This window comes from Natator depressus, chromosome 14 (assembly GCF_965152275.1).
Source record: "Natator depressus isolate rNatDep1 chromosome 14, rNatDep2.hap1, whole genome shotgun sequence".
Lineage (NCBI taxonomy): Eukaryota > Metazoa > Chordata > Testudines > Cheloniidae > Natator > Natator depressus.
In genome coordinates, this window is record NC_134247.1 from 48,149,476 (window position 1) to 48,176,219 (window position 26,744).

General features: G+C 61.7%; 1 protein-coding gene across 9 annotated transcripts in view; it reads right to left on the reverse strand.

Annotated features, from left to right (window-relative positions):
- SYNGAP1 (synaptic Ras GTPase activating protein 1) overlaps nt 1-26,744 on the reverse strand; it is a 46,798-nt gene that overhangs the window by 5,082 nt on the left and 14,972 nt on the right. For 2 of the 9 annotated variants that reach the window (XR_012641797.1, XM_074970802.1), the window contains exons 4-18: nt 15,240-15,337; nt 13,776-13,897; nt 9,401-9,554; nt 8,996-9,094; nt 7,187-7,741; nt 6,891-7,035; nt 6,315-6,459; nt 5,571-5,807; nt 5,001-5,202; nt 4,621-4,799; nt 4,387-4,428; nt 2,841-3,708; nt 2,365-2,538; nt 1,964-2,175; nt 1,381-1,468 (exon numbers count right to left, since the gene is read on the reverse strand). Coding sequence is in view for 8 of the 9 variants with exons in the window: in XM_074970802.1 (XP_074826903.1) it covers nt 1,381-1,468; nt 1,964-2,175; nt 2,365-2,538; nt 2,841-3,708; nt 4,387-4,428; nt 4,621-4,799; nt 5,001-5,202; nt 5,571-5,807; nt 6,315-6,459; nt 6,891-7,035; nt 7,187-7,741; nt 8,996-9,094; nt 9,401-9,554; nt 13,776-13,897; nt 15,240-15,337 (3,320 nt within the window). In the remaining variant the exon portion in view is untranslated. Of the gene's footprint in view, nt 1-1,375; nt 1,482-1,963; nt 2,176-2,364; nt 2,539-2,840; nt 3,709-4,386; nt 4,429-4,620; nt 4,800-5,000; nt 5,203-5,570; nt 5,808-6,314; nt 6,460-6,890; nt 7,036-7,186; nt 7,742-8,995; nt 9,095-9,400; nt 9,555-13,775; nt 13,898-15,239; nt 15,338-26,744 lie in introns of all 9 variants that reach the window. The other 7 variants (XM_074970799.1, XM_074970796.1, XM_074970797.1 and 4 more) reach the window with 6 other exon arrangements.

A 26,744-nucleotide genomic window follows, 5' to 3' on the forward strand; every position in this document is an offset into this window, starting at 1 on the left:
TCATAGACAGGTGGAAACCCTACCCTCAAGCCGGACCCCCCGGCCTCCTCGGGCCCCAATCCCTGCACAGACCTTACTAGCCCCTGAGCCAGACCCCACGGCCTCCTCAGGCCCCATCCTTGCATGGGCTTCACTAGGCCCCTGAGCCGGGCCCCAATCCCTAGACAGACCTCATGAGTTCCTGAGCCGGGCCCCACAGCCTCCTCGGACCCCAAACCCTGCACACACCTCACTAGCCCCTGAGCCAGGCCCCATGGCGTCCTTGCGCCCCAATCCCTACACACACCTCACTAGCCGCTGAGCCAGGCCCCACGATGTCCTCGGACCCCAATCCCTACACACACCTCACTAGGCCCATGAGCCGGGCCCCACGGCCTCCCAGGATTCTGAACACAACACCTAGCTTTGGAGGCTATTCTTCCCTGTCCCATGTCCCTTGTTGCCCAGGCTGCAAGGCCCACGTAAGCTCTCAGAGTTTGTGATGGAGCAACTCTGGGAGCTGCGAGTTTACCGGGGGAGCTGTGGGAGGGGGATTATTGGGGGCGTTATGGTGTCAGCTCGGGTGGCTACGGGAGAGCTATATGAGGGGTTTGGGGTTTCATGGGGAAATGTGTAGGGGTTGTCTGAGGGGATGATTGGGGAATAGAGTGTTTTATTGTGGAGTTGCTCAAAAGTCAGGGAGAGAAGGATGGGGAGAGCGGCTGTTTCTTATGGTGTCCAGATGGCATCTCCTCAGAAATCCCCACTGCCCAGGGCCCCTCTCCACCTCCATCCCCTTGAGGGGGCACTGAATCCCAGGCCTGCTCTGAGAGTACCGTAAGGGGGCACTGGCCCCCTCACCCTGTGAGTACCTTGATCCTATGTCGCCAAGAGGCAGGCACCCCATATAGGGCTAACACAGTGCTAGCCCTCCCCATCCATCCATCTGTCCACCTCTCCCAGCCCTTGGCCTCCCTCTCTCCTGGTCCTAATGCTGTGGTGGTCAGTGTGTCTGTGTCCTGCAACTCTAACCCTCATTTCTCCATCCAGCTCTCCCAGCCTGGCCCCTTACCCTTTCATCCATCCATCCATCGGGCTGTCTCCCCAGCACTAGCCCTGCTCCAGGTCCATCCATTGGTTTCCCCCAGCACTAGCCCAGCTCCGGGTCCATCCATCGGGCTGTCTCCCCAGCACTACCCCTGCTCTGGGTCCATCCATCGGTTTCCCGAAGCAATAGCCCTGCTCCAGGTCCATTCATCAGGCTGTCTCCCCAGCATTGGCCCTGCTCCGGGTCCATCCATCGGTTTCCCCCAGCACTAGCCCTGCCCATGGGACAGACAGCAGACGAGATGGGATGGGAAATGGAGACACGGAAAAGAAAAATGACATTGTAATTTCCACCTGAGCGTCGAGCAGGCGTTTCCGGGGTTCGGAGACGTCGTGGGCGGCCGAGTGATCCCTGCGCAGCTCCTCCTCCACCAGCATCAACCTGTAGGGACAGGCTTCACTGGAGTCAATCCGGGCTCCCGCGGGGGGAGGCCAAGGGTCCCTGACAGCTAATGCCCAGTGGGGCAGGGGGCAGATGGAGCAGGTCCCTTGGGGGGGGGCGGAGGCCACGGCAGGTACCTGGGGAATGGGATGGAAGGCAGCTCCTAGACGGACTGTTCCCTCCCTGCCCTGACTTCAGGATCTCTGATGGGATCCCCCTAAGGTCCTGTGATCCCCCCCACACAGCCCCTCTGTGTGCTGGGGACCTCATGACCCCCTCATCACCATGTATCAGGGACCCTGTGACCCCATCTCCCCACTTATGCCAGGGACCCTGTGCCTCTGCCATGAGCCGCCCCCCATGTGTGCCAGGGACCCTGTGACCTCCCATCTTCCCCAACATGTGCCAGGGACCCCGTGGCCCCCACCTTCCCCGCACATGACCAGGACCCAGTGACCCTACCATAAAGCCCCACCGCTCCGATCCGCCCCTCACCTGCCGATGATGCTCTTGATCTGCGAGTCCTTCTCCACCTGCTGCTGGCGCAGCCGCTTCTCGCTCTGCTCCAGCCGTTGCTGGTACTGCATCAGGATCTTGCTGGTCTGCTCCTCCTGCGACATCAGGCGCCGCTCGTACTCCTCCAGCTTGCGGTTCGACATGTGCAGCCGTTCCTTTAACGAGTGGATCTCCTCCTCGTACTCCTTCACCTGGAGGGAGAGGCCAGGTGATGGCCATGAGGGCACTTCTGTCTCGAGGCAGGGGTTCCGTGCCTCCCCACTGCGAAGGGCTGGGGGCCAGGACTCCTGCGTTCTATCCTTGGCCTGAGGAGGGGAGTGGGGTCTGGTGGGTTAAAACAGGGGCGGTCGCTGGGAGTCAGGCCTCCTGGGTTCTCTTACCCGGTCCAGCCGGCTCTCATCCATGGATTTGGAGTACTCCTTCAGCTTGTACTCCTCGCGCTCGATGTGGGAGCTCTCGATGTCGGCTGACAGGTGTGGCATGTTGGAAACCCAGGCCACGGTGCGCTCAGAGGCCGGCATGACCGGGTTCAGCGTGGAAGGCGTGTGCGATGGCTGCGGGGGTGGAGAGTTAGTGAGCATGGAATGAGACCCCCCCCCTCCCTGCCCCAGAGACTCCCCCCAACTCCCTGTGGGGACCCCTGGAAGAGAGAACATCATCCCCGCCTGAAGGTCAGCGACCCACCCTGAGCAGTGCTGACGCTCCGCTCCTGAGGACCAACCCCTGAGCCTCCTCACTGACCCCCTTGTACCACTCCCCATCTGTCCACCCTGCCCCATCTCCCCACTCGCTGACACCTCTCCACTCCACTCCCCACCGCCCACACACCTCGCCTCCCTTCCTGCCCTCCCCACACCTGCTTGGTAATGGTTGGCTTGAGCGCAGAGGGCGTCTCCTTGGTGACTGACTGCTGGCGGGCGCGGGCTGGCCCATAGGTGGGCTCGGGTGACTGCAGCAGGTTGCCGCTGGAGGGCCGGGGTTTCTGAGCAGCGCTGACCGTCAGCTGCTGGGACTTTCCGCGCTGAAGCGGGGCCTGGGGCTGCGGCTGGGGTGGGGCTCGCTGGGGCTGGGGCCCGATGGTGATCTGCGGTGGGGAGAGCATGTTCTGCAGGTTCTCCTGCAGCGAGAGCTGGCGCTTGGTGAACTCAGAGCCCTGGCGGGTGAACTCGTCACTGTAGCTGTGGCTGTGGATGATGTGCTTACTCGCGGACAGATCCTCGCTTTTGCTGTAGCCGTGGAAGGGGGCAAAGGTGTCGGGGTTGCCCTCAGATGGCCGGTGTGAGGGTGCGGCTGAGGGCCCATCTGAGGCCATGTGGAAGAGGGGGTTCTGGAAGGAGAGGGGCACCCTAAGCTGCTGGGCTGCAGCCCCGTCAGTGGTGACCCCCATGTGGCTGAGCCGCAGGCCAGCCGCGATGCTGGAGCCACTGCCCTGCGAGAGGCGGCTGGGCCGCAGTCCCATGGCGGCGGTGATGGAGGCCTGGCTGCTGTTGAGCATGTCGCCCACGCTCTGCAGGTTGGAGACGCTGTTCATGCGGCTGTCCTGCAGGTCCAGCATCGAGACGCTCTTGTTGACGCTCAGCATCTTCTGGTCAGGCTCAGTGATGTCGGAGCTGCTAGTGCAGTAGGCGGGCGAGGAGCGGGCCAGGGGCGGGCGTGTCACAAAGAACATGTCCTTGGAGCCCTTCTCCTTGGTGGGCGAAGGCAACCGGGTCATGTCCATGGAGCTGGGGGTGCAGAGAGGCCAGGTGGTCAGGGCTGGGGCCAGTGCTCCAGCGGGGATGGGAAGAAGGGAGCAGTGAGCAGCCCCAGCCCAGGGCTCCTGGGGTATTGGGTAGGTGGGAGTCGGTCAGCAGCCCTGGGGGGACAGACGGAGAGGGAAAAGCACCCCAGCCCAGTGCCCCCGGGGTATGGGGGAGTCAGTGAGCAGCCCTGGGGGGACAGACTGTGTGGGGGAAGAGCAGCCCCAACTCAGGGCTCCCATGGGATGGGGGAGTCGGTGAGCAGGCCTGGGAGGGGACAGATGGTGGGAAGAGCAGCCCTAGCCCAGGGTCCCTGGGGGATAAGGTACGGAGGAGTCTCTGAGCAGACCATGATTGTGACCATCCCTTCACTGGGCTGGCAGGGGGATTCCTAGTCCCCCTGCAGCTCCCCACAGATGAGCCTCTTGCACACAGACTCCTCAGGGGCCCCCAAAGGAGGGAACGGGCCCAGCCTGGTGCTGCCCAGGCCTCATGCAGAGCTCCTTAGAACAGGGCAGTGCTCACTCCCTGTGTCCGCCTGGGACCAGAGCAAGGCTAGGAAGGGGAATGATGGTGTCGCTCCCCATCAGGAAGGGTGGGTGGGGCGGCAGGGGGGCGTACGGGGTGGTATGGGGCCAGTGTGGGGACCGCGCCAGGGCTCACCTGTTGAGGCCCCGCACCATGTAGGGCTGCAGATCGACGGAGCTGCAGGGGGAGCAGAGGCAGCAGTTAGTGTTGGGAGGAGACCTAGACAGGACCCTACATGGGGAAGGCGGGGGCAGAGGGAGATGCTCCCTGGCCGCCCCACCGTGAGTTGGGTTTGCAGCCCTATCCAGTGCCCTGCTCCCTCCCACTGCTCTCCAGCCCCCCAGGTCCCCATCCCCAGACTCCGCTCACCTGTTGAGGTCACGCATCATGTAGGGCTGCATGTCAGAGGACGGCCCCCGCAGGATGATAGGCTTGGTTTGCAGCCGCTCCCCCTGGTGACTTGGCTGCCGCTGGATGTGCGGGTTCCTGAGGGCGACGCTGATGTCGTTGAGCAGCCGAGGCAGGGGGCCCAGCTTGATCAGGGCTTCCTGGGACCAGGGGCAGAAAGACAGGGGAGGGGGTTAGCATGAAACCTGGGGATCCCGGCTGTCCTCCCAGAGGCAGGAGAGAATCCAGGCGTCCTGGCTCCCAGCCCCCTGCTCTAACCCACTAGTCCCCACTCCCCTCCCAGAGCTGGGGATAGAACCCAGGAGTCCTGGCTCCCAGCCCCATATCCGAGGTCTGTGTACCTTGCTGAGCTGGGGCATGACCTCCCAGAGCAAAGCATGCAGCGTGGAGAGCTCGCGGCCCAGGTCGATGTAGCCCTCAAAGCTGCTGCTGTTGGTTAGGGTGTCGAGGTTTGAGATCTCATAGAGGAACTGCTGCATGCTGGCCCACTCCAGCTCCAGAAACTCGTTCATGAACGCCATGTACTCCTCCTTGCTGCCGAACCTGGCATGGGGTTGGGGGGGGTCAGTGGGGTACAGCACCCCCCCCCCCACAGCCCCATACAACACCCAGGCCCCATCCCATGCTGGCCCACTCCCACCCAGGAACTCGTTCATGAACGCCATGTACTCCTTGCTGCTGACCCTGCCAGGGGGCAGAGGGGTATAGCACCCCCTACATACAGCCCCATACTATGCGGCCTCTCCAGGAACTCACTCTGAATGATACATACTCCTCTGTGTAGCTGAAACCTGCCAAGGGCAGGGGGGGCTTGAGTCAGCAGGGTGTAGCACCCTAAGGACCCCCCGAAAAACATTCCTCACACCCGTGATGTCCCACCCTGATGCCCTGGCCCATCGTGCATCTCTCACTTGCTGAAGTTGGCCAGGTTCTGGATGACTTTGGCGATGAGGGTCAGCGTGCGGGACGTCTGCTCGTCCGGGTACTCCTGCATGAGCCCGAAGAGGCTGGGCGACATGACAGCCGGGCACAGGAAGCGCAAGAAGAGCGAGGCACTGATCAGCCGGTCAGCAATGTCCTCGCGGCCTCTCTCCGCGCAGCGCAGCCGCCACGAGGCAAACACCTCCTTCAGCTCCCGTGGGAACACGCTGTGGGGAGGGCAGAGGGGCCATCAGTGACCCCCAGGCCTCTTGAGCCCATATACCCCCAAAGCCCATGCGCCCACCCCCCCCAGAGCCCGTGCGCCCCCCCCCACAGATCATAGACCTCCTTCCGCTCCCATGGAATCACACTGTGGGGAGGGCAGAGGGACCATCAATGACCCACACACAGCCCTGAGCCCCCGACCACAGGGCACCGGTGGCCTTCAGCTCCCATGGGAACAGAGTGCAGGGGTGGCAGGGACATCGGTGAGCTCCAGAGTCCCCCATACACCTCGCCATAGGGCACAGACCTTCCTCAGCTCCTCCCTTAACTTTCAGTGCCCTCTGTGCAGCTCACCACCTCCTCCCTCTCCTGGCCCCCCACCTCCTGCCTCCACCCATGCCCTCAAATCCCCCCACACCATGCTGCACAATTGTACAGCTAACCTTGCACAGCACCTGCTCACTCCCTGCCCCTGGACATGCCCCCATCCCCCGCCAGCTGGCACCCACCAGTGTGAATTGACGACCTTGCAGAGCGCCAGCTCACAACACATACGCAGGTTGGCCTGGTGGTCAGGCAGGGTGGACGAGGAGCATTTCATGGGGTCGACCTCACAGTTCTCCTCTGACTCGTAGAGCGCCCGGATGAACTCGCCTGCAGGAGGGGGGCAGAGAGCTAGTGGGGCAGGGAGGGGGGTGCCAGGCTGGACACTGCCCCAAGAACCAGCTCCTACACCCTGCACACCCCGTCCTATCCATCAGGGGCCTGAACCTGGGGACGGGTGCTCCACCAGCCTCTCCAGAGACCAGATGGAGTGAGATGCCAGCTCAGGCATATCCCAGTGCCAGGACCAGCTGTTCGGTTGGGGATCACATCCCATCACCAGGCTAGGTGCAGCGCTAACGCCCCTAAACCCCAGAGCACAGATCCCACCCTCTGGGCATACAGACCCCTGCAGGCACAGTGCACAGATCCATGTGCCTCCCAGGGAGCAGGGCGCACGCCCCCCTTCACATGCACAGGACCCAGACTGTGCGCACCCACACCTGCGAGTGCAAGCAAACCCCTCCCCCTCCCTCACTCACCAATGGCGTCCTTGAGGTATTTCTGACCAATGAGTTTCAGATACTCCTCTATGGCTTTCGTGGCCAGGGTGTTCTCCCGGAATATCAGGTGCTCCCGGTCCATGAACCGATCCACTTCCGTCATGGCCATGTCCGAGAGGAAATCCTGCAGGGGTTAGGCCCGGGCAGGGGAGTGAGTGAGGGGACCCAACACCCCAGAGCTCCCCACCCCATGCCCAGAAGGACCTGAGAGGCAGACAATTCAGAGGGCACTTTGTCCTCCCACTCTTCCCCCATCCCTGCCACTCCCCCAGTACCTTGGCTTTGCCAGTGCTCTGCAGGATGTGCACCAGCGCACAGGCCACTTCCTCCTTGCTCTTGACGCTCAGGACCGGCTCCAGCACAGCGCACAGCATGCGGTAGTTGTTGGTCACGTACTCAGCAAACTCCTTGTACAGCTCCATGGGGAGGATGCTCATGGTCTGGAAGCGGCTCTTGACGCGCACGGCGGGGCAGCCGGCCTTGCTCTTGCTGGTGCTGGGCTGGCTGAGCGGGTACCACTGCTCGGCGAAGTGGCGCCCAGTGACGCTGGCGATGGGGATGCTGACCATGCCCACATAGTTGCTCTTGTCCTTCTTGCGTTTCTTGTCCGTGTCCTTGTAGACGTGCAGGCGGATGGTGCGCACGGCCGGCAGGTTGTTGAACTCGAAGTGCTCGCCCCAGAAGACATTGTCTGTGCGCATCTTGCTGGTGGTGCGGGCATAGAGCATGTCGTCCAGGCACAGCTCACAGTAATAGCGCTTCTTGGGCGGCAGCTCCCGCGCCTCGATGATCCACAGCTTCAGCACATTGTCCACGCGCCGGCTGTTATCCTGGGGAGGCACAGGGGGTTGGGGGGGAAGCGGGGGAGAGACTGGCTGTTATCCTGGGGAGGAACAGGGGATTGGGGGGGAAGTGGGGGAGAGACTGGCTGTTATCTTGGGGAGGAACAGGGGTTGGGGGGGCTGTTATCCTGGGGAGGCACAGGGGGTTAGACTTGGGGGCTGGCTGTTGTCCTAGGGAGGCACAGAGGGTTTGACGGGGTGGGGGTGGGGAAGACTGGCTGTTATCCTGGGGAGGAACAGGGGTTGGGGGGGCTCTTATCCTGGGGGGGCACAGGGAATTAGGGGGGCTGTTATCCTGGGGAGGCACAGGGGTTTGGGGGGCTGTTATCCTGGGGATGCACAGGGGGTTAGACTTGGGGGCTGGCTGTTGTCCTAGGGAGGCACAGAGGGTTTGACGGGGGTGGCGGGGGGAAGACTGGCTGTTATCCTGGGGAGGAACAGGAGGTTAGATGGGAGGGTTGGCTGTTATCCTGGGGAGGCACAGGGAGTTAGACGGGGGTCATTGCTATGGAGCACAGGGAGATCGGGCGCAGGAAAGTTGTGGGGATGAGGATGTAGGCAGGGGTCGGTGCTATGGTGTGTAGGATCGGGGACAGGAGGTGGGTCGGGGCTATGGGGTGTAGGCAGGTGGATCAGGATGTAGGTAGGGGTCGGGGCTGTGGGGTTTAGGACTGGGGACAGGCAGGTGTGTCAGGGCTATGGGGCGCAGGCAGGGGTATCAGGATGTAGGCAGGGGTCGGTGCTATGGGGTGTGTGGGTCAGTGCTATGGGGCGCAGGCAGGGGTATCAGGATGTAGGCAGGGGTCAGTGCTATGGGTGTAGGAACGGGGACAATTAGGAGGAACAGGGCTATAGGGCACAGGCAGGGGTCGGTGACAGGAATGGGAACAGGCAGGTGGGTCAGTGCTACAGGGCAGAGGCAGGGGGATGAGGATGTAGGCAGGGGTCGGTGCTATGGGGTCTAGGAACGGGAAGAGGCAGGTGGGTCGGTGCTATGGGGCACTGCGTGTGCTCTGTGGTAAATTGGGGCTGTGACAGTAACTCCGGGCAGGGGGAGCTGGGGCTCTGTGGCCCCAGGGGGACAACTCCTGAGGAGCAGAGCAGCAAGCCAACATGTGGAGACACGTGTGCACAGCTGTGGGGAGCTGGACCCAGCCTCCAGCCCTTTAGCTATCCTGTCGCCAGTATCCACCCTCTTTCCCCTGGGGCTCCCCTCCCCCCAGCTTCCCTCCACTACAGCACCTTGTTGGGTTTCACGGCTCGCTGCAGGTTCTCGATCCACTTGTCGCGCTCTGCAGCTGAGCGGCAAGCAAAGCACTTGGTGCCGGACGCAGTGGTGACCTGAGGAAGAGAGAATGAGGAGCAGCTGAGCAGGGCCACGTGTACCTTCCACACTCCCTGACCGGGGTACCCAGCCATACTCCCCTCCCAGTGCTGGGGCGGAACCCAGAAGTCCTGGCTCCCAGCTCCCTGCTCTACCCCACTAGCCCACGCTCCCCTCCCAGTGCTGGGGACGGAACCCAGGAGTCCTAGCTCCCAGCTCCCTGCTCTACCCCACGAGCCCAGGCTCCCCTCCCAGAGCCAGGGACAGAACCCAGAAGGCACTGCTCCCTTGCAGGCGCGAGTGCCCTGGGCTGGCTGCCGTACCTCGAAGCAAAACTCCTGGCCCAGGATGCTGCTGTGCACAGGTTTGATGACGGAGTCCTCGTCCAGGTTGAGCTCCAGGGCCTCAGCCGCGCTGCTGGGGCTCAGCAGGGACTCGTGGGAGTGCGACTCCTTGAAGCTCTGCATGAGGCGGGCTCTGCGGGGGAGGGGAGCCGGTGAGACGGGGGGACTTGGGGGGCCCCGTGTCTCATGTCATTGGAGTGAGTCCAGTGCAGGGGAGTCAAACACAGTGAATCTGGTGCCATGACACAAGCATGGGGAAGAGGGAGGGGAAGACAACTGAGACATGGGCTCTGGAGCTGCTAAGGGGGGCGTGTGGGCAGCCAAGCTATGGGGCAGGGGGTCCTAGAGTCTCCCAGGGGGTGTGCAGAACATGCCCTAGCTGTGGCCATGGCACTGGTGAGACCACACAGACAGCTGGTGCCCGGGACGGGGGGTACCTGGGGGATTCAGCGGCTGGCCATGGGAGGGGCCCCTATAGACAATTCTGCACTGCCGGGGGGTCTGGACCGCAGAACAAGAGAGAGAGAGAGAGAGAGAAAGAGTCAGAGACATGCACAAATTAACTGAGTGGGGAGGGGGGCCCCACGCAGGGCCCCTGGGGATCACCCTGGGAGGCTGTGACCCACAGGTAAATCACATGGCATTTTCATAGACACCAGGCCACATTAGAATGGGGGACAGAGGGTCAACACCATTACCCCCCTGTTACAGAGCGGGAAACTGAGACACAGAGGGGGAAGGGATTTACCCTCTTCCCCTCCAAAAATCACTCTAGTCTCTGGCAAAAGCCAAAGATAGAACCTAGGAGTCCTGGCTCCCAGCCCCAAACCCTCTAAACCCCACAGCCTACCTGAGCTGGGGAGAGAACACAGGAGTCCTGGCTCACCCCCCCCCAACCCCACAAAATCCACTAAACCCCACATCCCTCCTCAAGCTGGGGATAAAATCCAGGAGTCCTGCCTCCCACCCACCCCCAAACCCTTCCAGAGCTGGGGAGAGGACACAGGAGTCCTGGCTTCCAGTCGTCCCCCACCCAAATCCACCAAACCCCATGCCCCTCCTTGAGCCGGGTATAGAACCCAGTCATCCTGGCTCCCAAACCCCACCACAAACCCACTAGACTCCAACCTCTCCCCCATCCCAGCTGGGGATAGAATCCAACCCAATCTGCTAAACCCCACAGCCCTCCCTGAGAAGGGGATGGGACCCAGGAGTCCTGGCTCCCAGCCCCCTCAACCCACTAGACCCCAACCCCCCGATCCTCCATGCCAGAGATAGAACCCAGGAGTCCTGGCTCCCAGCCCCCTCAACCCACTAGACCCCAACCCCCCCGATCCTCCATGCCAGAGACAGAACCCAGGAGTCCTGGTTTCCAGCCTCCTAAACTCACTAGCACCCCCGCCCCCATCCCTCAAGCCAGGGATAGAACCCAGGAGTCCTGGTTTCCAGCCCCTAAGGATGCCCCATGCTGGCGAGGACACACAAGGCAGCCCCCAGCTGGGGCAGGTGAGTGGCCGCCCCAGCGGGTTATTTTTAGCGACTGGGCTGCGTAAGCAGAGAGGCCCCTGCGTCTCCGGGAGGCAGCAACTCAGAGCTCGGCTGGGCTCGGCTCTGCCGTCATTGGAGAAGAGTGGGGGCGGGCGCTGCTAAAAATACTCACCCGGCCAGGCAGGGATGTGCCGGCAGTGGGCCTGGGGTGCCAGGCAGAGCAGGGGCCCGGGGAGGGGCGCCCTGGAGTAGGCCCAGGGGACAGGAAAGGGGGAAAACCCAGTTTTAAGTGGGGGAGCCTGGGGGCCAGGCAGGGAGTACAGGCTGGGGGGAGAGGCAGGTTTGCAAGGAAGGGGAAGCCTGGGCTGGGGGCAGAAGAACCAGAGACGTAGAAAAGGGGAAAGCCCAGGCTGGGGAGGGGCAGGGGATGTGAGGGAGGAGCCCAAGCGGGGTTGGGGGGCTTCTGAGGACACTGCGGGAGAGCCAGACAGGAGGCAACTGGGATATGGAGAAAGGATAAGGGTGGGGGATCCCAAACCTGGGGCGGAGCCAGGAGTCCAGATACCAATCCCAACTGTGTCTACAAAGCGGGGGGGGGGGGGGAATAACACAGACACTCCCCACTTTGCCCCATGTCCCCACACAGCCTCTATCCACATGCCTGCCCCTCCTATACACAGAGAGCCTGCACAGTCCTATAGACGTTATACGTCACACAAATACTGAGATGCAGCCACCTCTGGGCTGGGGCGACGGGACTATACAAACAGGCCAGGAGCGTGAGACTGGATGGGCAGGAGAACCTTGTACCCAACCAATACCCCAGTGAGGCTCCAGGGACTCCTTGGTGCCCGAATGTGGCCAGGACACTGGGGTGCATGCCCCATGTGTTTCCTTCCCTTCCTTGGAGCACAGCATCCCCACCTGGGGCACTGTGACCAGCCCTGACGCTGAAGGGAGTGGCCCCACCGCCTTCAGCATAGCACCCTCTAGTGCTATACGGGGGCACAGGCAGAGCAGCCCCCACCCAATCTCCACCCCACTTCCTTTCTCTGGGAGCCCTCCCACCTAGGTTTGTTCCCAGCCAGCCATGCTTGGGCTGCGCCCAGCTATGGAAGATGCAGAAGTTTTACGACAAGAAGGGAACATCGTGATCATCCAGTGACATATGCCCCCGTCCCCCGCCCCGGTATTGTGCAGGCCAGAGACTTGCCCCACCTAATGCCTAGAGCAGAGCTTCTACAAACCAGCATTTAGGAGTGTATGAGTGTGTACATGCATGTGCACACATGTGTGCATGTGTGTGTGCATGTTTATATGTGTGCACGAGCATGTGTATGTATATGTGCATGTGTGTGCATAAACGTGTATGTGTGCACACAGGTGTGTGCCTGTGTGCATGAGCGTGTGCATGCACATGAGTGCATGTGCGCACATTTGTGAGTGTGTGCATGAGTGTGCATGTGTGCACACATGTGTGTGTGCGTGTGTGCGTTGGGGGGGTTACTTTCTTCCCACCCCTGTGGTCAATCTTGCTGGATCCTGACATGGAAATCTCACAATCCTGAGTCACTAAGTTCCTTATGCAGCAAAAGTTTGGCATGGCTTTAACTTCTCACACGCGCACACACACACACACACACACGCATGTCACAAATGTGCACACACACTGACATACATGAACCACATACACATGCACCCGGGGTCCCCCCATGTCCTTACACCCACTCAGGCAGGTGTCTGTGCCCCCCTGCTTGTGCCTTCCCGGCTCCCTGCTCTCCCTACTGGGCCAGCAAGGACTCACAGGGCAGGGCAGGGACCTGGGCTGGGAGTGGGGGGGCCAGGCCAGGCTCTGGCATCCAGGGAGGCAGAGAGGACAAGTCGGGCCAGAGCTGGGATCTCTGCCAAGCTGGATCCGGCTTCTGCTCCTGGCTCCCACCCACCATCTCCGGCTATAAACAGCTCCCGGCACCCAGCAGCACCGCTTCTGCCTGCCAGCCCCACTTCCCCAGCTGGCTGCCTCCCTCCACCCCCATTCCCATTCCCCCCCTTCCACAGGCTGCCTCCCCCAACCCCCATCTCCCCTACTGGCTACCCCCCCTTTCCTTCCCCCCACTAGCTGCTTCCCCCCGCACTTCCCCCCACTGGTTACCTCCCTCAACCCCTCCCCTCACCATTCCCTCCACTGGGTGTCTCCTCCCCCCCAGCTCCCTCATTCCCACCCCACCACTGGCTGCCTCATCCCCCATGCCCCACTCCCCCCCCATGCCCAGTTGCCTCCCACTGCTCTCTTTCCTCCTTGCCCTCCTCCCTCTGCTTCCCCCAGCTTCCTTCCCATCCTTGGCTGCTTCCTGTCCGCAATGCCCCCTCCTCTTTTCCCTCCCCCCACACCTTCCTTCCCTCCAACTCCCCCTTTCCCAGTCTTGCATAACCCCCACATGGAGAGCACACCTCTGAAAGTGACACAAGCAACTCCAGGTGGGAGGGGGTGCAACAGGGCACAGCCCCCCCAACCCTTGAGAACGGACTGGAGGGGACAATCCCCCCCATGCAACCTCCTCCTGTCACCTGAGGTCATAACAAAGTTGCATCAATGAAGCCCCACAGCTGCTTGCCTGCTGTCGAGGTGGGTTGCAGGTACTGTTAATACAAGGGATCCCTTGAGATGCAACTGCCTCTGGTGTGGGGCAGCCGCCCCCATGGAGAAGAAAGAGAGAGTTGACCCTGTGTGTGCCTGGAACTGGGGGCCCCGACCAGGGCAGTGATCCCTGGTAGTGCTGGGCAGGGTCTGTGCCTTGAAGCCCCGTGCTGCTCTCTGCAGCAGTGCCATGAGGTGGGATATGGACCGGCGGGGGGGCTCTCTCACCTGTCATGGTCGGCACTCCGGAACCGTGGGAGGATCTGGCGGAAGCTGCTGGTCCGGTCCAGTTTGGGCTGGCTCTTTGTCCGTTTGATGGAGCTCTTCAAACGCCGGCTCAGGAAGCCCTGCTGTGGGTAGGGGATAGACAGAGTGAGATGGGGAGGGGGCATTGAGGGAGCCAGAACTCCTGGGTTTTAGTGCCAACTCTGGGAAGGGAGTGCGGGCTGGTGGGTTGTCGGGGGGAGTGGGAGCAGGAGCCAGGACTCAGGGGTTCTATCCCCGGCTCTGGGAGGGGAGTGGGAGCCAGGACTCCGGGGTTCTATCCCCAGCTCTGGGAGGGGAGTGAGAGCTTCCCGTCTCTAACCACTTGACTTCACTACCCTCTCAGAGAACCCAGGCACCTGGGTTGATTCAGGAAGTTCAGGATACTCCCCTGTTTTACCCCCTCCCACTGTCCTGCAGAGCCTGGCTCCCCCTCCTAGCAAGGCACAACCCAGCCCAACAGCCCAGTACCACACCACATCACACAGTTGTATGGGCAGAGCAGGCACAAGGGCAGGGCATGAGGTGCACAGGACAGATCTGCAGAGATGGGGGTGTGACAAAGTAGGACTGTTCTTAATGTTTCTTCTGAATAGTGTGGGGGTGCCTCAGTTTCCCCTATGCAGTTCTTAAGTATCTAGGGGGTGGGATAAGGGTGTATGATCATTGCAGAGCCCTAGAGGGCAGGTGTGTGCAGGGGTCTGGATACAGAGAATGGCCAACACCCTGTTTCCTGGCCACTGATGGCCTGGGCCCTTCCCCCCTGCAAGGTGAGAGCTAAAGGGTTGGAGAACAAAGGAATCAGGTGACCTCCTGGCCTGGGAAAGGGACAAAGCCCAGAGGAGGAGGGGCTGGAGGGAGTTTCAGTTTGGGGCTGGCTGGGGACATGAAGTGAAGTGCAGACAGGGTTGTCTGGCTCAATGCCCCCCAAAATGGACCCAGCTGAGGGGTCCTGTTCTCTGTACCTACAAGCTCTGTGTTAGACCATGTTCCTGTCGTCTAATAAACCTTCTGTTTTACTGGCTGGCTGAGAGTCACGTCTGACTGTGGAGTTGCGGGGCAGGATCCTCTGGCTTCCCCAGGACCCGGCCTGGGCGGACTCGCTGTGGGAAGCGCACGGAGGGCCAGAGAGGATGCTGAATGCTCCGAGATCAGACCCAGGAAGGTGGAAGCTGGGTGAGCTGTGTGTCCTGCAGAGAGTCTGCTCACAGAAAGGAGACTTCCCCAGAGTCCTGACTGGCTTCGTAGGGAGCAGTTCCAGAGCATCGCCCGGGGACTCCGTGACGGGGGGGGGGGAGGGGGAGGGGGAGGGGGAGAGAGAGAGAGCCTGGGGGGTGTGAATCAGTGAGTAGAAGTGCCTGGGTCCACGTGTCAGTGTGAGGGTAGCTGCACGTCTCCGTGTGTGTCAGGGCAGGGGAGGTCTCTCACCGAGGGCCGGAATGGGGGTGCCGGGGGCGCGTCCATGTTGATGCTGTATTGCTTCCCTGCAGGGACGCTCTTCCTCCGGGAGCGGCTCACGTGGTGTTCTGAAAACAGCGTTGGGGAGAGATCTGGTTACTATGTGGGGGGGTCAGAATTCCACCACAGGGTGCCCCAGCCCTGCCCACCCTGCAAGGGTCACGACCAAGACCCTGAAGGGAACCCCACCATCCTACTCAGCACTACACCCAGATCAAGGACTGGGACACGGGGCCTCTGCCCTGCAGGCTATGCCAGCTCTGATCCAGCCTCAGGGCAGGGACTGGCTGGCTCAGGTGGCGGGGAGTGGGGCACGGGGCCTTTCCCCTCTAGGAGGCGCTGGTTCCCATCTGACCCCAGGGGAGGGGACTGGCTGGCTCAGACGGTGGGGAATGGGGCACGGGGCCTGTCCCCTCTACTGGGTGCCAGCTCCAATCCAAACCCAGAGCAGGAACTGGCTGGCACAGGGGGTGGGAAATGGGGCACGGGGCCTGTCCCCTCTAGGGGGCACCGGCTCCAATCCAGCCCCAATGCAGGTCACTGACTGGGGGAAAGGATGAGCCCACTCCGCAGCCTTGGAAACCCAGGTACTGGGACCAAGCTGCATGTGATAGCTGGGGGCAGCAGATCTTCTGCCAGCATTAAAGCAGAGACACCCCCCGTCCATATGGGAGTCTGGCAGCCAAGCCTCTTGAATTCGGGGGTGGGGGGGAGACTGGGAATCGAGGTGCCTGGGTTCATTCCATGCTCTATAGCTGCACCTGGCTTCCCCTCTTGTATGAGGTCACCTGACAGCGGAGAGTGTTCCCAGAGGTGGTGATGGGAGTTTGGCTAGGGCCTCACCCCCCATACTCAGAGAAGCAGGCACTGGTGGGAAGTGGGGGAGCCCCCCAATTCGGCTCGGTATCTGTGGCCACGACATCGCTGATGGAGGTGCAGGAGTCTCATGGTATGCACAGGATCACAAGCACCATGCGGAGACAGAGACAGCCCAGTGCCCCAACTTTGCTTACTCCCAGCACCACACAGAGACCTGCATTGTGACCCCCCAAGGTGCACAGACACCCCCAACACGCCTCACAGCCCAGAGCAAGGGACAGAATCCCGCAGGCCTGACGCCCCAGCGCTGTACCCTACTAGAGGAACAGATGAAACACCCTGAACCTGCCCCGTCACCTCCGTCACTGGCCAGCTGGGTGCGAGCACCACCCCTGCCTGCTCCCCACTACATGGGTTACAAGTTTGAGGGGGACTCAGCCTCGTTCTGGTCAGGCCAGCTGGCTTCATCCCCGGGCCAGACTCCACACAACCTGTCCTCACCCCCAGCAGCTGACGCCCAGGGGAACCCTAAGCACCTTCCCCAGCACTGCAGTAAGGAGAGGGGGACAGGTCAGCTCATTAATACTCAGGCTGGGAGGCCGGGGAAGTGGGGGGTATGAGAGAAGGCAGAATTGCATCAAGGTCATATTGGCAGGGGTGAGAATCAGGGCAAGGATATGATCCCCAGGCTGGAGGCTCTCAGGGTTGGTGTGTAATCTGGAGGCTGGGCATGTGGGGGGGGTGTACTCCCAGGGGGCTCAGTGGAGATGTTGGGGGTATGCACCTATGGGTGGGGGGCTCAGTGGGGTTGTTGGGATGTGATCCCATGGGTGGGAGAGCTTAGTGGGGGTATGATCCTGTGGGTGAGTGGCTCAGTGGAGGTGTTGGGGGTATGAGCACATGGTGGTGGGCTCAGTGGGAGTATGATCCCATGGGTGGGAGCCTCAGTGGGGGTATTCTAGGGTGACCAGACTGTCCCGATTTTTAGTTCTTTAACCGGCGTCCCGACCAATGCACGGTTGGGACGCCATTTGTCCCGATATTGCAGCTTTGGTCGCTCTGGCGGTTTTTTGTTGTTGTTGTTGCTTCCCCCGTGTGTCCCGATATTTTGTCTGTTTCATCTGGTCACCCTAGGGTGTTCGGGGTATGATCCCTTGGGTGGGGAGGTCAGGGGGTATTGGGGGTATGATCCCATGGGTGGGGTGGGCTCAGTGGGGTTGTTGAGGGTATGAACCCATGGATGGGAGGCTCAGTGGAGGTGTTGGGGGTATGCACCCATGGGTGGGGGGCTCAGTGGGAGTGTTGGGGGTTAAGGTGATTCATCAGGGGACACTCTCGCTTCTCAGTCAGTGCTGGCCTCACGGTGGTGCTATGGGCCTGTGCTACAGGGAGTGGGGTGGGGGGCAGCAGGGGCTCTCCCCTGGCAGTCAGGGCTTGCCCCATTGCCCCAGGGCAGCACTTGGGGGCTGTGCTGCAGGGGGCTGGGTAGTGGGTCCTTTCCTCCCAGACATGGTTCGGTGCGCAGGTGAACTAGTTCTGCCTCCCCCAGAGCAGGATCGGCTGTCCTCTGCAATGTTACTGCGTGGCAGTTCCCTGGCTGACATGCTCTGCCCCAGAGGTGGCCGCATTTGTGGAGGCAGAGGAGAAGCCTCACATGCTGTTAGTAACAGGCTCCCCTCAGGCTGAAAGGGTTCAACTGGGAGCTGGGAACACACCAGCTGTGCCAGCTCAATGCAGCCTCCCCCGCTCCGGCTCCCCCAGCCCCTCTGCCTTTGCTGTGAAAGGCCCTTGGTTACCGCAGCCCAGCCAGATCCTGCTCCTCCCCCCAGCAGGTCTCCATGGAAAACACCCTGCCATTTCCCATCCACGATGCCTCATTACCAGGGAGTGGTAGGAGCACTCGGAGGGGGATGTAGCTGTTCCTCAGCAACTCTACACGTCCAACGTAGTGGGATCCCGTGCCCAGTGCTGAGATGCAGCCGTCTCCGGGGTAGGGCACAGGGGCTGTTTATAAAGGGCTCCCTTGCCTGGTGCTAAGATTCATCTGTCTCTCAGGTGGTCCGCAGGGGCTATTTATACAGGGATCCCTCACCCGGTGCTAAGATGCAGCCACCTCTGGGGTGGGGCCTGGGTGCGGTTAATACAGGGATCCCTCACCCAGGGCAAAAATGCAGCCACCTCTGGGGAGGGACGTGGGGGCTATTTATACAGGGATCCCTTGCCTGGTGCTGAGATGCAGCCATGTCTAGGGTTGGGCATGGGGGATTTGGCCAGGATGCCAGGGGGAAATCAGAGTCCAGGAGGGGCCTGCGAGGATCGGGGCCGACAGGTCCCTTAGATATGGCTGTCACTAATGACTGGTTTTGCCAACTTTGCAGATTAAAGTTGTGCAGTTACTCACCCATCACCTGGGTCCTGCCAGGCAGCAAATTTCCCAGGGCTGGGACACTCGGGCAACCCTGGCGCCCAGGGGTGGGGGAGAATATCCCACACCAGACACGAGTCTAGGACTGGAGCCCTGGGTTCAGTTCCCGGCTCTGCCACAGACTGCCTGTGTGACCTTGGGCCAGTCACTGAGCCTCAGTCCCCATCTGTGACACACCTGTCATGGCCCTGCCCTGTCACATGAGGGTGTTGGGATCAACCCGTTCTGGATTGCGAGGTGCTCCAGTACTGTGGTGAAGGGGGTCAGGTCAGTCCCTGAGAAAGAGAGACAGGATCACACAGCAGTGTGTGGGAGAGAACCCAGGAGTCCTGACTCTCAGGTGTGCATTAACTCCGTCTCTGCCGGACTTTGGGGACAGGAACACTGGGGGCTACCAGGGTCCCCAGTTGGTTTCAGTGTATCTCCCCCTGGGGAGAGCTGTCCCTCCTTCCACAGCTTCAGGACTGGGGCCCTTGCTGTGTGTGTGGCTGGCATATGCCCAGCGCCCTGATCCTAGTTCCCTGTCAGGCTCCATATGCAGGGGCTGCCCACCCCCAGTCAGGGGGACAATTGTGCCAGGAGTTGCCCGCGTCCTACTTTCCCTGCTCAGTGACTCATGCAGGCGATTGATCCAGGCATGGAGCAGGGCAGCTGCTGACATCGGGGTCACGCTGCACACACATTCCTCATGCCTGACTCGCCTCAAACCTGAAGCCCCAAGAGCCCTTTGTAGCCATCAAATGCTGCAGAGCTTTTGTAGCCGCCTCTTAAAATAAACTTGAAAGGTGGGGGGAGAATGTGGGATGGGACTGAGGGGCATCAGCTGGGCTGGAACAGCAGGGGCTGTGGGTCAGGATTGAGGGACATGGGCAGAGCGGAGAGGACCGAGGCTGGGACAACAGGGGGCTGCGGGTCAGGATTGAGGGATGTGGGCAGAGCGGAGGGGGTGCAGGCTGGGACAGTAGGGAGCTGTGGTCGGGATAGAGGACATGGGCAGAGCGGAGGGTGCCCAGGTGGGACAGCAGGTCAGGATTGAGGGATGTGGGCAGAGCAGAGTGGACTGGACTGAGGCTGGGACAACAGGAGGCTGGGTTGGGATAGAGGACATGGGCAGAGCAGAGGGGACCCAGGTGGGACAGCAGGTGGCTGGGTCAGGATAGAGGGACATGGGCAGAGTGGAGGGGACCCAGGTTGGGACAGCAGGTGGCTGGGTCAGGATAGAGGGCTGTGGGCAGAGTGGAGGGGACCCAGGTTGGGACAGCAGGTCGGGATTGAGGGATGTGGGCAGAGCAGAGCAGACCGAGGCTGGGACAACAGGGGGCTGCGGGTCAGGATTGAGGGATGTGGGCAGAGCGGAGGGGGCGCAGGCTGGGACAGCAGGGAGCTGTGGTCGGGATAGAGGACATGGGCAGAGCAGAGGGTGCCCAGGTGGGACAGCAGGTCAGGATTGAGGGATGTGGGCAGAGCAGAGTGGACTGGACTGAGGCTGGGACAACAGGGGGCTGGGTTGCGATAGAGGGACATGGGCAGAGCAGAGGGGACCCAGGTGGGACAGCAGGTGGCTGGGTCAGGATAGAGGGACATGGGCAGGGCAGAGCAGAGTGAACCGAGGCTGGGACAGCAGAGGGCTGCAGGTCGGGATTGAGGGATGTAGGCAGAGCAGAGGGGACCCAGGTTGGGACAGCAGGTGGGACAACAGGTGGCTGGGTCAGGATAGAGGGCTGTGGGCAGAGTGGAGGGCACCCAGGTTGGGACAGCAGGTGGCTGGGTTGGGATAGAGGGATGTGGGCAGAGCGGAGGGGACCCAGGTTGGGACAGCAAGTGGCTGGGTTGGGATAGACGGACATGGGCAGAGCGGAGTGGACCGAGGCTGGGACAGCAGAGAGCTGCAGGTCGGGATTGAAAGATGTGGGCAGAGCGGAACGGAGGGGACCTAGGCTGGGACAGTAGGGAGCTGTGGGTCAGGACTGAGGGATATGGGCAGAACAGATGGGGTCCTGGCTGGGAAAGCTGGGGGCTCAGGTCAGGATTAAGGGGCACTGGTTGAGAGGTGGGAGGACCCCCTTGTCAGGGCTGTGGTACATCAGCAGGGCTGTGGGAGGGAGATGGTGCGACTTTGGGCAGCAGAATCTAGTGCTAACTCAACAATATTCTTTTATAAGCATGTTTTCCTGGTGCGCTGTGACCTTGCAGAGTCACAGGGTGGGGGGTTGCCTCTCCTAGCCCCCTGCTCCTTACTAGGTCAGTATTCTGGGAGGGAGACCAGCCAGCACCGGAGCGTGTCCATCAGGAAGCGGCCCTGACAGAGTGACAGGCGATTGATGGACAAGCAGGCGGGGAGGCTGCGGGAGCATGTGAGCAGAATGAGAACCAAAGGGAAACAATTAGTGTCAAAGAGACACTTGCTCCAGTTAACCCTTCACCTCCGACAACGCTACCACCAAGGACCCTCCTGCCCCCAGAGACCAAAATCCCCCTACCATCCATCCCCAGAGATGGCTCACGCTCTGTCCATCCCCAGACAGATCCCCCATCCACCCCTCCAAACACACCATACATCCCCATCTGTCTAGCAAAGATATAGCTAGAGCCCTGATTGTCCATCATCCCCCAGTAAATGTCTGTCCATCACCATACTTCCTGTTCTCCACACATACCTGCCAAGTCACTGCCCTAAGCACTCATCCTTCCACATCTATCCATCCCTGTATGCACCGTTCTATCCATTCATCCCTGCAACCCCATCTCCATGCACAACCCTTCATCCGTCACCATTCACTCTCCTTCACACACATCTTCCTATCCATTCATTCATCCATCTCCGTACACCCCTCCAACACCATCTATCTCCATGCACAGCCCTCCATCCGTCACCATTCACTCTCCTTCACACACATCTACCTATCCGTTCATTCATCCCCGTACATGCCTCCAACACCATCTATCTCCATGCACACCCCTCCATCCAGCATCTCCTTCACACACATTTTCCGATCCATTCATTCATCTCCGTACACCCCTCCAACACCATCTATCTCCATGCACACCCTTCCATCTGTCACCATGCACTCTCCTTCACAGACATCAGCCCCATTACTCCCAGGTCTGATCCATCTACATAAAGCCAGTAGCAGGATGGGGAGCTGGGGGGAATATTTTCCAGCCTAAAGCCTTGCCCCTCCCTCCAGACCCCCAGCTTCCCTTCGCTCTGCCACCCCATCCAGTGCACCCTAAACTGCTGCGTGCTCCCCCGGTCAATGCAGAGATAGGGCTTCCCATAACCTCAGAAAGGAGACAAGCATGACAAGGTAAAACCTGCTCACCCACACCAGGCCACGCATGTCCATCCCCACCTTCCCTCTGACCCCTGGCCCTAAGGAGCACCTCTGCGGGATGGCAGCATCCCCATCACTGCCACCCCGCAGGCAGCCTCGGCCAGCACTCACCCCCCAGAGCACCGCGCAGCTGCATGGAGAGGAGGCTGATTCCAGCTGGCTTTGCACAGGGCTCTTCACCACCCTAATGAGGCAGGGGCAGAGTTAAGGAGTGCAAGCCTCTGTGAACTGGGGAAATGGTATCTTAGCGCTGCCCCTGCACAGCACAAGCACCGGTCAGAGGCTCATTCAGCAGCTTTCGGGCCACCCAGTGGGGCAGGCACAGCAAATCCCAAGGTGGGGGAGGGGGCATGACGGAAGGCAGGGCACAGAGATGAATTGGGGTGGGGAGGGGTGGGAGGCAGCAGGGAGGGTACACCCCAAGGGACTGCATCCTCAGCACTTCACCTGGGTTGATACTACAGACCTGCGCTGGCCGCAGCCCTGACAGCTGCATGGGGAGCACAATGCGGCCTGACAACCCCCCCAAACAGTGCAGCTGCCTGAGACTGCAGCAGACAGCTTGGGACACTAACCCTGAACCCTACTGGGGGTGAGTGGAAGGTCTGGGGAACTATTTCCCAGCTGAGCCGGGACTGGGCAGTGCCCTTCTCTGAGCCACGCTCCGGAAACTCTCTTCCAGCACCTATGACCCATAGTGGGCAGCTCCAATCCCACCCAACAAGTGCCAACATCCCCACAGGGCAGCCCCCCATCCTAGGGCATGGGCTGGGCAGCCACACTCCATCCTACCCAGTCTGGATCCCCGCCAACCAGCCTGGCAGCCCAGAATCCTGCAGCCCTCCTCAATTCCGCTACTGACTCCATACCCAGCATGGGCATGCAGCTGCCTCTGGGGTGGGGTTCAGGGGCTGACCATACAGGGATCCCTCAAAATGCAGACACCTCTGGAGTGGGACAGGAAAGATGCTGAACAGCACCACCACACAGCTGGAACAGTAACCAAAAGCTCACCCCCAAACAGAAAAGCAACAGGAATTTTAAGGAATCTCCAGGGTGGAACAGAGCATGTCCCACAGCACTGGGCTCAGCACTGCCTGCCAGTGAAGAGCGCCCCCTACAGAGCCCTGCCCCCACTCCTCTACCTGCAGCACAGTAGGGCAAGCACTGACCCTGAGGGAGGAGCATCCCTCCCCCCCAGCTTTCCAGGGGAGCTCTCCCCACTCCAGGCTCCCCTGGCATGGCCTGTCCAGGCTCCTCCCCCAAGACCAGCTGCTATCCCTGCGCCCTCATCCACACCTGCCCTGGGGAAGAGCCCAGGCTCCCAGCCAGCGCTGCTATTGGACCCACAACTCCACCCTATGGCTGGCAGGCTGCACCACCTCTGGACATGTGGGCTGCTCCAGCCCGCCCCCCTGCCCCATTGCAGCAGCTACACTCAGATACACAACCACACACACACAACCCTACACAACCCCGCCCCACAGCTGTAACCCTATATACCGACACACTGCCGCAACCAGGCACACACCCCTATGCAGAAAGGCAACCCTCCAACCCTGTACAAATCACAGACACAGAGACACAACCCACAACCCTATACATTCTACACCCAGACACACAAGCAGAGGCACAACTCTAAGCACACACAACTGTATGAACTCTTTCACACACATACACACACACTAACAAAGACACAACACTATACACACAAGATACAATTATATGCAGGCACATATACCCTGGACATGGACACACACGCAGCAGCAGCAGCTGTAGGAGCTGCCACTTCAGCCAAGCCAGAAGTGGAAAGGAAATGTGAATGATGTGAGTGTGGCCTCACACACACACCCACATCCCCAGATGGAGAGAAACAAGCCAAAATACACAGATACACAATCACACACACTTGTGCACTCACAGAGGGAGAGAGTCACACACAGAGAACCCTACTGACACACAATCACACACGGAGACACACATAATCACACTGACAGTCAATGGTACACAACCCTACATACACCCACAGAGCGATACAGAGACAGACCCAATTTTACTGTCCCATAGGGAGAGACACACACAGACACACAATCTTTACATACACACTGAAATGGTCACACACTTGCATGCACACACAACCCAATATGTACTCACCAGCATGTACTTGAACACACAACCCTCCAAACACACCCAGACACAAGCACAGAGAACCCTACACCCACAGGGACAAGCCCACACACACAAAGTTGCACACACTGACTGGCAGTCTCACACACGCACACGCACTGACAGATGCACACGCTGACACAGCCACAATTACACAATCTTGCACACGCCGACATGGTCGCGCACACACGCAGCCTGGCCACACTCTCTCGGGCACAATCACACAATCCCCTCACTTGCACACAGATACAATCGCAGCCCTCTCCCCATACGCTGCCACCAGCAAGGGCACACACAACCTCACACACACTGACACAAACAGCAGCCTGACACCGACACACGCAAGCTTGCACACAGATGCACACTGACACACACGGCAGCCTGACACACACACACAAGCTGGTGCACACACCTGTCAGTGTGTGTCTCACACATCCTTGCACGCACGCACACAAGCTGGTGCACACACCTGTCAGTGTGTGTCACACACATTCTTGCACGCACGCACTCTCGCCTCCCGAACAGGGACGCGCCGCGCACGGCCCCAGCTGCCGCCGCCCCCGCGCGCCGCCCCCGCGCCCGCCGCTCACCTGGGCCCGGCGCCCCTAGGCAGCCCCGCGGCGGCCCGGCCCCATGTCCCGCGCGGCCGGTGCGGGGCCCCGCTCCCAGCGCCCCATGCCCGGGCCCCGGCGGCTCCGGTGCGGCGGCGGCGCGCGCGGCTGGGCGGCTCCGGGGCCGGCGCTCGCCTCCAGCATCCCGCACGCCGCGCGGTTGCTAGGAGACGCGCTGCCGTTCCCTCGCCCGCCGCGCCTCGTGCCGGCGCGGGGTTAACCCCTGCGGGGCCCGCGCCCCGGCCCTGGCCGCCCGCTCCCCCCGCGCCGGCACCGCGCGCAGCCCCCGCGGAGAGTCCCGCCCCCCCACGCGCATAGCGCCCCCCGGCCTCCTGCCCCTCCCGCGCAGCCCCGCCACGGAGAGTCCTGCCCCCCCCGCACTCATAGCGCCCCCCGGCCTCCTGCCCCTCCCGCGCAGCTCCTTCCACGGAGAGTCCTGCCCCCCCATGCGCATAGTGCCCCCCGGTCTCCTGCCCCCCCCCGCACTCATAGTGCCCCCCGGCCTCCTGCCCCTCCCGCGCAGCTCCTTCCACGGAGAGTCCTGCCCCCCCATGCGCATAGTGCCCCCCGGCCTCCTGCCCCTCCCGCGCAGCCCCGCCACGGAGAGTCCTGCCCCCCCCGCACTCATAGCGCCCCCCGGCCTCCTGCCCCTCCCGCGCAGCTCCTTCCACGGAGAGTCCTGCCCCCCCATGCGCATAGTGCCCCCCGGTCTCCTGCCCCTCCCGCGCAGCCCCGCCACGGAGAGTCCTGCCCCCCCCGCACTCATAGTGCCCCCCGGCCTCCTGCCCCTCCCGCGCAGCCCCGCCACGGAGAGTCCTGCCCCCCCATGCGCATAGTGCCCCCCGGTCTCCTGCCCCCCCCCGCACTCATAGTGCCCCGCGGCCTCCTGCCCCTCCCGCGCAGCCCCGCCACGGAGAGTCCTGCCCCCCCCGCACTCATAGCGCCCCCCGGCCTCCTGCCCCTCCCGCGCAGCTCCTTCCACGGAGAGTCCTGCCCCCCCATGCGCATAGTGCCCCCCGGTCTCCTGCCCCTCCCGCGCAGCCCCGCCACGGAGAGTCCTGCCCCCCCCGCACTCATAGTGCCCCCCGGCCTCCTGCCCCTCCCGCGCAGCCCCGCCACGGAGAGTCCTGCCCCCCCATGCGCATAGTGCCCCCCGGTCTCCTGCCCCCCCCCACACTCATAGTGCCCCCCGGCCTCCTGCCCCTCCCGCGCAGCCCCGCCACGGAGAGTCCTGCCCCCCCATGCGCATAGTGCCCCCCGGTCTCCTGCTCCCCCCGCACTCATAGTGCCCCCCGGCCTCCTGCCCCTCCCGCGCAGCCCCGCCACGGAGAGTCCTGCCCCCCCATGCGCATAGTGCCCCCCGGTCTCCTGCCCCCCCCGCACTCATAGTGCCCCCCGGCCTCCTGCCCCTCCCGCGCAGCTCCCTCCATGGAGAGTCCTGCCCCCCCCCAGCTCATAGTGCCCCCCGGCCTCCTGCCCCTCCCGCGCAGACCCACCACGGAGAGTCCTGCCCCCCGCACTCATAGCGCCCCCCGGCCTCCTGCCCCCCCCCCGTGCAGCCCCTCCACTGAGAGTCCTCCCCCTGGCCTCCTCCCCCCCCCGAAAGTCCTGCCCCCCCCCCGGCATCCTCCACTCGCTCCCTAATGGAAAGTACTCCCCCCACCATGCTTTCACCCTCCCCCTGCAGCTCACATAGAATAGAATCTCAGGGTTGGAAGGGACCTCGGGAGGTCATCTAGTCCAATGGGGTACATAACATATAGGAAGGCAGTGGCAATAGGGAACAGCCAGGGTGAGCACTCAGTTGGGCAAGAGGTGGGAATGACCTGGGGTGCAGGGGGTGGGGAGAACTGGGGCAGCAGTAGGGGGAAGTTCAGGGAGTCTTGGGGGGCAGGTTGAGGGGGTGGGTGTGACAAGGGGGCTGTCAGGAGAGCTGTGGAGGGGCTGGGGGTAGAAGCGGGAGAGGTGCAGGAGGGAAATCCCAGCTGTTCCCTGGGTGAGTCCAATGGGATCCCACACCTGCCTTGACCCTACCCCACATATGCCCTAACCTTCTGTCTGCATCCTGACCCAGTCCTTCAATCCCACCCACAAACCATAACCCAACTCTCTAATTTAT